This window comes from Nycticebus coucang, chromosome 5, assembly GCF_027406575.1.
Source record: "Nycticebus coucang isolate mNycCou1 chromosome 5, mNycCou1.pri, whole genome shotgun sequence".
Lineage (NCBI taxonomy): Eukaryota > Metazoa > Chordata > Mammalia > Primates > Lorisidae > Nycticebus > Nycticebus coucang.
Window position 1 is genome coordinate 7,893,714 of NC_069784.1, and position 12,459 is coordinate 7,906,172.

General features: G+C 43.9%; 1 protein-coding gene across 2 annotated transcripts in view; it reads right to left on the minus strand.

Moving 5' to 3' along the window:
- Positions 1–2,196, minus strand: part of ERICH3 (glutamate rich 3) — a 125,933-nt gene extending 123,737 nt beyond the window's left edge. For both annotated transcript variants that reach the window (XM_053592748.1, XM_053592747.1), the window contains exon 1: positions 1,780–2,196. In XM_053592748.1, the coding sequence (XP_053448723.1) occupies positions 1,780–1,802 (23 nt within the window). In that variant the 5' untranslated portion in view covers positions 1,803–2,196. The remainder of the gene's footprint in view (positions 1–1,779) is intronic.
- Between the last annotated feature and the right edge of the window lie 10,263 nt (positions 2,197–12,459).

Sequence of the window (12,459 nt, forward strand, 5' to 3'; positions counted from 1 at the left end):
TGTAAAACAGGATGGTGCTTGGTACATAGAAAGCACTTAATAAATGTTTTGCTTTAATATGGCCTCATCTCTGAGTACATGTATCTCCAGACTGGATGCAGTGTCAAGCAACACCATTCATTCAACCAGTATTTGTTGAGTTTCACTTTAATCTGAACACTGCTTTAGAGTTCCCGTCCAGGAACTTGCCACGAAGGTATAAAATGTCGGTTGCCATCGTAACGCCTTCTTTAACAGGGACCATGAAGCCTACTCTTCCATTAAATCATAAAATTCCTTTCCATGTGCTTGGAACTAATGTAGCTTCAGAAAAATTTGACTTCAGTTTTTGAAATCTTAATCATGCACAATTTAATAAGTGGCTACAGGTTTTTCCACATTTTAAAATAGATGATTAAATGGTCTAATCAGACCCTAACTTAGCCAAAAACTTGAAAAACATCGGAAGACAACCATGACTGACACATTCATTTTATCCAATGCAGACATACTGCAGACAGCAGCTGCAGAAAAATGGTGCTGTTTACATCTTAACATAACCTACAGCGATTATAAAACTGCACAGTAATTCAGCATTAAAACGGTAAAGTACATAAACCAAATTCAATTTGAAATAAAATAGGAAACTCCTTTAGTCAGAGCTGTATCTCTTTCCCCAAACTTCTGAAACTGCCTTCCACTAGGGCACTTTACAAGGCTTTAGGTTTCTCGAACATTTTTGTTTATGTCATTACACACAGATTTCATCAAAAAGTAAAAATCTTTTAAATTTGAGTACAAATCCCAAGCACAAAGACAAATGTATATTTCAGACGTCACAAACTCCAAATGATCTTAAATGCGTTGTCCTCTGCTAATCTGTGGCTCTTTTTAATGTGCAATAAACGCAATTAAAAAGAGAAACATCTTCAAGTTAGTTGCAAGATCAAGCAGGGTATTTATCTTACTAGATGTATCATAATAAAGAAACATCTGATATGCATTACATTGTCTAATTCAAAAGAAAATTGGATATTCTCCTAATAAAAGAACGGACGTCATTTTTTTTTTTTTTTTTGCAACACCCCATAATGACTGCGTTAACTTTCTACAAGAGACTGAATATTGCCAAAATAGGTCTTGGGAGGAGTCCCTCTCCCCCAAACAAGGGAAGATCACGTGTGAACACATTCAGGCACACACTCCTCTCTGGTCCTTTCCCGTGTCATATCACCTTTCTTGGTCAAAATACTTTTAAAAGACCCCTGTGATCATTTTAAGATTGGATCTATAAACACCCTGAAATTCGCGCGCGCACACACACCCTGGCCCAGTGAAACCTCCCTCAGCATTGAATCGACTCACACCTCCTTTATAGGAAAGCCTGTGGTGAGGGTGAGAATGCATCTCAAATCTCCAAACGAATGCATATTTTGGAAACCTCTACTTTTACATTTAAACACATATGTTCCACACAGAGTCTTCTTGAACCCAGCTAACATCCCTGCCTAATGTATGCGTTTTTCACATCCATTTTTTTCATCCTTCCAGGGTGAAAATTTCAAAAGGGGCGAATGTCGGTAAAAGAAGGAGAGGGAGGGAGGAGAGATGCGACGCCTGGGATTTCTGCCATCCTCGCTGCAACCCAGCGTAGTATTATACATATATTTTTTTCCCTTCTCCCAGCCCTCCCTCTCCAGCCCCTCTCGCCCCTTCCCTCCGCAGCAGGAAAGAGGAGGAGGGGCCAAGGGCTGAAGCCACCACCTGCCACAGCGTAGAAAAGCTCCAGTTGTCACTTACCCAGCGGGGTGAGAATGGCTCATTTTTGCAGGATCCTTTTTGGGCCCCGCGGCAGGTGCAGAGGGTGGGTGCGTGGGGCCCCCTGCGCGCTGGCGCTGCGACAGTCGCGCTCGCGTGGCGGCTTCGCACTGCGGTCACAGGTGCTCGGGGCACTTGGACACGGCTGGTGTCACTTGGCGCCTGGGCACCCCGCAGCCGCCCGGGCCCCCACCCGCCGGCTGTATCCACCGCTCCTGGTTGCTAAGGGAGGCGGATGGCAGCTCTCAGGGGCTACAGAAGCCAAGGCCCTGCTGAAACCGAGCCCGGGGAAGCTGGAAATAAAGCCACCTTCCACCCTTTTTTCCGGGCCCCAATGTAAGAGGAGACCCAGGCGGGGGCCCCTGCTCTGTTGCTGGGGACGCAGGTTCCCCAGATACCTGTTATCTGAAAACACAAACACGGGCGCGCACACGCGCGCGCGCGCGCACGCACACAGACACAGACACACACGCTTAGGCCGGTGTGTGCATCCTGCCAGGCCCTGGGGAAGGGAAGACTGAGTCCGGTTCAGGGGAATGGGACTGGGAGCAACCTGAACTACAAATTGAAGGTATAGAAAGAACTCTCCTTTCCCAATCCGCCTTGGGCTTTGGATGTGTTTCTGCATCTGCAAGGCATGGCCATAGACGCGTGCTTTCCTTGGAAAATCCCCATCCTGGTTCCCAGCTGAGGTCCCCACTTCCAGCACACAGGACCCAAGGACCTCCGAGTAGCACAGGGGACGGTACACAGAATGCCTGGCACCTGAATTTCAACCAGGCCTTGGTGTTGAGGAAGTTTAAGCATTGGATTATCTATTCCTAATAATATTATTGCTTTGTTAGATGTTTTTGCTAGGTGACTTGATCTCTGACCTTGCATTCCTCCAGTAAAGAGAAAAGTTGGACACAGGAGTGGTGGCTGAGCTATCTGTGGGTCTCTGTTCTGACTCAGCCACACTCAGAAGTCGGAGGGTCATCACCTCATTAATGTCATTCTGCTTTTCCACACATCATAAAGACTCATTGAGTATGGACAGAGTCCAATCTCCTTAGCCTGACACTTGAGATCCTTCCTCAGTTGGTCCCCAGCATCCTTCATCAGACTCTCTGTGACACTTTCTCCACCCTCACTATCTTAAACTCTAGCAAAACCAAACTCTCACGGGGCCTGTGGCTCAAAGGAGTAGGGCACCAGCCCTATATACTGGAGGTGGCAGGTTCAAACCCTCCCCGGCCAAAAACTGCGAAACAAAAAATACCAAAACAAAACTCTGACATTGTCCCCACAATGGGAATGTATTTGCAACCTTGACTACTTGAAAAACCTCTATTGATCCTTCACCACTGAACTTGAACCCTGCCTTCTTTGACATTCTCAAGTATGCAGATGACTCTGGCCTCCAGGGGCCACCCCGCCTGGACCTGCCTCTGCTTTGCGCTCACCCCACTGTGCTCCACTTACTGGTGCACAATACACGGATGCCTCTTCTACTCAGATGTGAGCTCCCGAATTTCATTTATACTCTTCATGTTACTTTTCTATATTCTCAGAAGCAAGCAACAATTTAACAAATGTTTGAAACATAAATGAAAGGAAAAGAGAAGGAAATCTCTTCTAAGTGGTAGCATTTTTATTTAGTACTAAATGCACTCCTCGGTTTTTTATTGAGCTCTTACTAACTGTTCATTATCTCACTTACTCCTCATCTCCACTTTATGAGATGGGTTTCCTTTCCTATTTCATAGCTAAGTTAAGATGTAAAGAAGTTATTTATGCCTGGCATCTACAATGGCTCCTACGTGAAAAACTAGGATTCGAATCCAGATCTGTCCAGTTTCAGGCATAGTTTTTTAACAGTTACAACTTGATTCCTTTCCCCCTGACCCTTATAAATTACTACAGCAGCCAAATTTCCTATATCTTTAGAATTTTTAGACCTGAGAGTTCATAACCAATTAGGATGCTAGCTCAAAAATTCAGACCCTGAGACTAAAGTATTCAAGGATCTTTGGGGGAACCAAATGGCTAGAGTTAGTCAGGGACAGAGGTCATTTCTCCCCAGCCCCCATATGTCCATCCCCACTAACTGTGCTTCTCACTTGAAGTTGCCCTTAATGCTCATTGTAAGTAGATTGTACCTGGATAAAAATGATGGGGATGGGGAGAGAGAGAGGGACTATTACAGGCATCCTCAAATTTTTAAACAGGGGGCCGATTCACTGTCCCTCAGACTGTTGGAGGGCTGGACTATAGTTTAAAAAAAAAAAAAAAACTATGAACAAATTCCTGTGCACACTGCACATACTTTATTTTGAAGTAAAAAAAAAAAAAAAAACGGGAACAAATACAATCACACTGCCTCATGTGGCCCACGGGCCGCAGCTTGAGGACCCCTGGACTAGAAAGAGGCCTTCTTATCAGCCACAGATGGCCCCAATCCTTAAGGATGGTGTAAATCAGTGGTTCTCAACCTTTCTAATGCCATGAGCCTTTAATATAGTTCTTGTGGGTCGCGACCCACAGGTTGAGAACTGCTGGTGTAAATAATGTGATCTTGCAGGGGTCCTCAAACTGCGGCCCATGGGCCACATGAGGCGGTGTGATTGTATTTATTCCCGTTTTGTTTTTTTTTACTTCAAAATAAGGTATGTGCAGTGTGCATAGAAATTTGTTCATAGTTTTTTTCTTAAACTGTAGTCTGGCCCTCCAACAGTCTGAGGGACAGTGAACTGGCCCCTGTTTAAAAAGTTTGAGGACTCTTGTTAGTTATTCCATGTTAATTTGTTTTTGCAAATAGAAAATGGTCTTCCCTCCCTGGTAGAATAAGAAAGAAGAATAAAATATACTATTTAGATACTCAGGATTCATGAAAGAGACTCCCTGGCCCTCAGCAGACGGCTAGATACCCTCAGCAGCGTGTATTAAATCATAAATGGGGTTTGAGTTCTCCACCCTGTGAGGGGCACGATTTCACATTCCTGATGAAAACTGCAAGGAAGCTACTCATTTTCACTTCAGAAAATGCTCACTGTGAAAATGTATTGGGAATTTAGCCAGAATGAATTTTTATGTTAATTTCTAGAATGGAGCTAGGGAAAGGGAAAAAGATAGAGGAAAAGAAAAAAGAAATCCTAAAACTGTTTTAAGAGCAAATAGTCACTGGAGTCATTTGCATTTTCTCAAAGGAGAAAAAAAAAGGGTTCCCAGATGTCCCCAGGAGTATCATAAATTTATAAAAAGATTTTGTTCTCTACAAAGACCCGTAGGGTGGGAGTTCGGGTCAGAAGCCTGAGGGAAGTGGATGGAGAGGAGTGACAAGGATGACATGGACCGTGTTCCTCAGATTTCCGTGGTGGGTGAAGAATTGCTGCTCCTGGGAATCACAGCTTTAAACTCTCAGTGGCTGTCTTAGTTGGTTTCTGTTGCTATAACACACTATCACAGACGAGGCAACTTAAACATCACTTCCCACCGACCACGGTATCATTATATTTCCTGAGACCCTGACAACTTGTCACCATCCCGTCCCAGGGATTCTACACCCGGAGAGAGAAGGACTGACTGGCAGTGATGAAAAAGACAAAGAGAAATACAGAAATACCTGTGGCTCAAAGGAGTCGGGCGCTGCCCCCATATGCCGGAGGTGGCAAGTTCAAACCCAGCCCCGGCCAGAAACTGCAAAAAAAAAAAAAAGAGAGAGAGAAACACAGAGGCTATCAGAGATCTGCAAGGAGAGTAAAGGACATTTATTTTCTTGTTTTCAAACAATTGTATTGCCAATAAATTTCCCACTCCCACCCCAAAAAGTTTTTTCTAAAGAAGTCAGAAGAGGACTCATAGAGGAGGAGAGGCTTCAGATGAGGCTTGGAAAGTGTGTAGGGCTTGGCTGGGCAGAGAGGACTTGAGAGGGAAGAGATGGGTCCTCCCCAAGGTCAGACCCCCCCGCCCTCCCCCCAGCCTCTCTAGTTGAGGGTGGGCTCAGCCAGTACCTACAGAACCTGTCCTAGCTCCCGTGACCCAAACATTCGTGGAGGTTGTGATTTGGAACAAAAGGCAGGAGAGGATTTCGTGGAGGAGGTGGCATTCAGCCGGGGCTCGGGTTGGTCTCTTCTGCTGCGTGTTGTCCGGCCCCCTCGGGCTGCACACGCACACGCCATGGTGTCTGTGTGTGCGCCTCTTTTGCTGTCTCTGTCCACGCCGGTCAAATCACCAACCACCATGAATTTAGAAGCACAATCTATATTTGTCTTTGTGCTCCCGTTGGGAGTAAGGACGTGAAGAATATAACATAATAAGAGTCATATATAAATATTTCTCTGGCCCAGGCCTCACCCATGGATAGGTGAATCAGTCACATGTTAAGGAGCTCAGCGTGTCTGTCATTGTCCACCACCAGCCAAAACTTCATTCTTATCCACAGGTGCTGAATTATGGGAGAGGAATTAGTAGAGACATCGTAATGGCCTGATGCGACAGAAGACTCAGTTTGCTTATTGAGCCAAGGTTTCCTCAGCGGCTGCCAATGGCTGACCCTGCTGTCGACTCTCAGAACTGGAGAGCATGCTGACCGTTGAGAGAGTTAAGGATCCACTTGGCCTAAGATCAGATGATACCCACTGACCCTCTGCCATGTATCAGCCACTCGTCTATCTAATCCTCACACTATGAGGCAGGTACTATTCTTATCCCTGTTTTACAGATAAGAAAGCCGGGGGGTCATATACCAGTTAGTGGCACAGCTGAGATTCGGCTCCCATTTTCCGTGATTCCAGAACTCTTAAATACTTGGCCGTATCCCTCCCTGCCTCCGAGAGGTAAGAAAACGTAACCACACAAGGGGAAGGCAATAACCGTGAGGTCGCAGATCTCCAATGAGAGCTGTTCTTGGTTGCATCAGGGCTCTCCCAGGCCTCCCTGCTCACAAAGATGTAATAATGGGATGGTGGAAAGAAATCTGAAGAGCAGGCATTTCATTTATTACCACACATCTGTTTCCTGACAGAGTATATAGAATACTCCACGCCCTCTCACCCTCAAGAGCAACCATCTCTAAAAAATTTTTATAACTTCATTTGGCTTAAATGACATGGGACGTGGCTCTTCCAAGGCGGCAGAACAGCCGTGGTCTTCAAGCACTCTGACATCGTAAACTGCTGTCTGAATTGTCTTGTTCTCCTCCTCTCTGCAGCTGGAAAAAAAGAGAAATTCAAGGTGCCCTTGAATTAGATTGTATAGACAAGAACATTGTGTTTCTTGAACTCAGGTTAGAATTAGATTCATGGCCTTGAGCAGAAGACTGGGATTGTTCTCCTGGGAGGTAGATGACAGTCCCACTCATGTAACAAACCACCTGAACTATAATATCCTTTTTATAGAAATATAACTTTATTTCTTATGTGTTCATATTGTAACTCCAACTTGATTAAGGAAGTGCGATCTGATAGGGATGTTCAGAAATAGATATTGACTAGATGAAGATACTTTTTGGTAATTACCACACTAGTTTCCTGTGAATCAGCACCCCTAAAGGAGTCTCTGGAGTTTTCTCATAGGACTTAACTATTCTCCCAGCAAACATGCTTTCGCTAGTAATTGCTTAGCCAACATCTTCTCCCTAAGGGCACCTGGGTTAAAAAGAAAAAAAAAAAAGTTTTGTAACTGCTGCAGTGATCACAAACTCTCCACTAATGAGACTTTCTTGTTCTGATAAAAGACAAGAATTCAATGGATAGTGTGGAACAAGCACCACAGAAAATATAATGGAGAAAACACGTTTCTGGAGTGGAAGATAGAGGGAGCGAATTTCAACTGGTCAATTGTAGGAAATCCCGAAGCGGTGAGAACAAAGTGGGAAACAGGCAGATTAAACAGAAAGCCGTGCTCCCGAAGCTGACGTGTCACCGGGGGAGAAACCCGGGGGATTCCTTGGGATGTGGACAGCTTTGTAAGCAGTGCTCCCAGCTGACTCCAGGTAAGCATTGTGGGGTTTCTTCTTTCCTTGAGGTTTATTTTTCAACAAGTTTTTCTCTGACTTAAAGGACACATCGGAATCTACCTTCTGGTTGATGAGGAGCAGTCATGACGGCAGGGTTTATTCTCTGCACCTGCGCTAAACGGTCACCCAGACGGGACAAAGGAGAAACATTCTCCACTATAATTTTATGGTTGGGGTGACCACAACATGAGGAACTGTATGAAAGGGTCACGGCATTAGGAAGGTTGAGAACCCCTGATTCTGACGAGCTGAGGTTCTGTAGCACCAGAAAGAGAAGCACAAGATTTCACGGTGCTCCTTGGTCCGATGTGTTCTGTGGTCACACACAGCAACAAGGCTGTTTCCTAAGCTGTAAGCCAAAGTGGAAAAAGCAAAATGGTTAATACTGATGTGTGCTATGGTGTGAACAAATATTTAGTAAGCAGGGAAAGGAAGTCAAGAGAACGGAATATATAACTTTACTGACTTCAAAAGGCAAATAAATGAAAAGAAAGAGGCAACATCTGAAAGGACAGGTACGTAGTTTCAATTTTCCCTAATCACAAAAGGTAGAAAACCTAAAAATCCCCAGCACTTTGCTGGGCATCCTGCCTTTGCACTTGGACTTGAGTGGTTACACATGTGCTATTGTAAGTTTTGAAAATTTTCTTCTTTTATAGGAATGCCATGTTATAAAGAACTGGTTTAAAAAGAGGTTAGCTGTTCCCACTCCCCCGTGCCACCCCCACCCCCACCTGTTTTGTGCACATATAAACCAGAGACCTGGGATGGAACGGGAATCCTGTCACTATACCGGTGTTTGTACTTTCGGTTATAGGAGATGCTTGCACATCTCCCCTCCCTGGATAGCAGGCATGCTCATGTGACTTGCTCTGGCCAGTGAAATATGAGTGAAAAGTAGTGTGTGTCAGTTCTGGGTACACTTTTTTTTTTTTGAAACAGAGTCTCACTGTGTGCCCTGGGTAAAGTGCTTGGGCATCAGAGCTCATAGCAACCTCAAATTCTTGGGTTGAGTGATCCTCTTGCTCCAGTCTCCCAAGTAGCTGGGACTACAGGCTCCTGCCACTATATCCAAGTAGTTTTTCTATTTGCAGTAGAGATGGGGTCTTGCTCTTGTTCAAAGTGGTCTGGAACTCCTGACTCAAGCAATCCACCCACCTGCTGGGATTATAGGCATGAGCCATGGCGCCCAGTTGGGTAGAATTTTTAAAGAGCTTCAGTGGTATTCTCCATCTTCTCTCCCGGGCCACATCCCAGATGGCAGCGTTCCCCTCAGCCCGTCCTCCTGAGTGAGGACAATATGGAGCCTCCACAAACCCATAGTAGACATGAATGCAAACAAGAAACAAATCTTTGCTGTTTAAAGCCTCTGAGATTTGAGGACTCTTGGTCATCACAGTAAATCTGGCCTACGGTGATCAATGCAGCCACATATTAGCAATGTGACTTTGAGAAAGCTACTTATAGCCCCTGCACCTCCATTTCTCATCAGAAAATGAGGAGGGCCTGGAATACAGTAAGCATTCCAAGAACAGTAGTTGAATGGTAGTTTTCCCATCCTCATGATAGTAACTATACTTTATGAGGCATTTAAGCCGTACCAGTCACCATCTTCCCTGTATATACATCATCTTTCATGCTCACACCAATCTTAAAAGGTAGGTGACAAAACCAAGCCTCAGAGAGGCTTACTAGATTAATGAAGGTCAACCATTTCTAGATAAAAGAATCAGATCTTTCTGGTCCAGAGTTCTCACTTTTTCTACCATGCTTCCTCCATTAAAAGAAAGCAGCTAACTCACCACTAAATAAGTACAAATTTGTGAATAACATAATCAAGACAAATATCTTAATATTAAAGAAGCAAAAAGGAAATTATTTAGAATTTTAAATCATCATTGTCTTCAACATATACAGCATCTTTCTCACTGAATGATTTGGTTTTAATGATTCCAGCTAAAGTCATACCCGTCCATTTTCAGTCTGATTGCCAATTCCTAAGGGATTATTAGGGTAGTAATATAGATTTGCAAGCTATTTTCAGAATTTCCACAGTCTAAAAGAAATAACTCTAAATAAAAATAATCAGAATTGATTTTTTTATAAAAATTTATAATGGGTCATTTCATTCTGGTGTGTTTGACTTCCTCATATGAAGATGTGATTTGTTGTCATTTCTGAATAAAAATAATAGTCTTTTTCAAAACACCATGTTCTTGATGATTAAAAAATAATAATTATACAAGGGGCTGTCAATTATACAAAGGTTGTTAAACACTATATCCCAGATCTCAAATTTTGTACAGGACAAGTCTACATGTGTCTTTTACTTTGTCTTTGCAACTTAGGTACTAATAATACAGGTTGTCCCTGCAGTCCAGGGAGGTCCCAGAAAGCAGGGAATGAAGGACAACCAAGCGAGGCTGGCCCAGAGGCAGTGTCAGTGGAGGGACCCGCAGGGGCCAGATTCTGAGGCACTAGCAGGAAACTATCCCCCCCAACTTGTCATTATGTAGAGCAGTGGTTCTCAACCTTCCTAATGCCACCTGATGCCGCGACCCTTTAATACAGCTCCTCATGTTCTGGTGACCCCCAACCATAAAATTATTTTTGTTGCCACTTCATAACTGTAATTTTGCTACTGTTATGAATTGTAATGTAAATATCTGATATGCAGGATGTATTTTCATTGTTACAAAGGGGTCGCGACCCACAGGTTGAGAACCGCTGATGGAGAAGAACTGATGGAGAAAATGAAAGGGACAGAATTGAGTCACCTTGTCATTTGGGGTGGGGGGAGACATAGACAGAACACCTAGAATTGTGGGGAGGATATCCCTGAGAAAAACCGGCAAGAAACTTCATGGGGAATGTGGGCGAAATGAACGAGCCCGTGGAAATGGGATTTTGTGGCCGTCCCTTCCTGTTCTCCCCCTGCTGGAAATCTACTATTTATTTTCAGACTAACTAAATTAAAGGCTCTTCAGTCCTCACTAGAACAGAGACATTGGTTACATGTGTTTCAAAGGCATTCTTTGTCCAGATTTCTGGAGGGTATCTATAGGCCTTGTCATCAAAGCAAATAAACTCTCCTCTGGTCCAGTTGCTGGGCTAGTAGTAATGACAATAAAAAAAAATGCCGAATGCATGCTGAGTGCCGGGCTCTGTGCTAAATACTTCAAATGTCATGTTTCATCTTATACTCAAACACTATTATTTCCCCCTTTTTACTGAGAGCAGTCCTGAGATGCGGGGAATAGAACTAATTTGCCTGAAGTCACAGGCTTGTAAGTGGTGACTCCTCCCTCCCAGCAGCTCTCAGCCCCTGGGTACACAGTCCCCTGCAGGGTGGTTAAGAATGAGCAAAATCATGAATTGCCATATCGTCAGAGAAGGCAGAAGGGAGCCAGTACTGACAGAGCACTTCCACCGTGCTAACCTCCCACACACATCATCTCATTTAATTCTCATAATTCCTGGGGAGGAGGTGTTATTATTCTCATGGGACAGATGAGAAAATTGAGGCTCAGAGGGATCAATCGCTGGCCGACTAAGTAGAAAAGGTGAGATGCAAACCGAGGCCTTGTCAATCCACATTTACAGGCGCTGTTTCTGTAGCAAATTGCTTTTGATGTAATCTCAGAGAATTACTTGCCCGTATAAAGTATCCACAGATCTGGCTAGATTTCAGTTCACATGGAAATACAGAGAAGTTTTAGTTGCTTGGAAACTCAACGCAAAGCAAGTTTGCGACATGGCAGCTTGAAACATCAATGGGATACTAGTGAGTGCTCTCAGCTGTTCAGGTCCGTCTGTATCTTGCATTTTGAATTGATTACATCAGGAATACTGTGCTTATCACAGAGTCATATCTCAAGGTACACATTTCCAAATTAAGAGACAAGACACATGTTCTGAGTTGTGTTCAGAAAACCCTCCTCACTGGGTTCAAGGTGAGGGGGGAGCATTCCCACGGGGGGGAGTCAACCCATTTTGTAGCTCTCCACAGTGAAATCCACACCACCAGCATGTTCCTCCTGACCATGAACTGGTCTCCTCCTCATTCCCTGGCAGTGAGTAATCAGCTGGTCCCTGGAAGCCATGTCATCAAATAGTTGAAAGGATTTTATGTAGAAGAGGAAAGAGATTGAGATGGTCTCTGGTAAATAAAAGTTACGAGATGATTTTTGGCTCAGCAAAAGAAAGAACTTTATATAAATAACTATCAGAAACCCTTTCATAACAACCCAGTGAGAAAGGGCACACTTTATACCAATTTTATAGAAGACATAGCCAAAAATGGAATGGACATTTATGGTAGGGAGGTTTATTTATTTCTAGAAATGATCAGAAAAGGAAATCAGAACTATTCCCCTTGCACAGAGCTTTATGGAACTAAATGGATTGCAAAGCTTCTTTTAGGAAACCAAATCTGTGTATATATGGTGGTATTGAAACTGTGTGACAATCCCCTATAAACCTCCACCAGTCCTGAAAGGAGGAACTCCCATCCCCTCCCTCCCAGAAGGATGCCAAGGCTGTGTGTAACCCACTAGATCTAACCCTGGTATGTGCACATTTCAAAGTTTGTATCAGATTACGTAGCTAACAAACAGCCACAGAAATGCTATGCTCCATTAAAGGATCTGCTTTATTTTTTCATT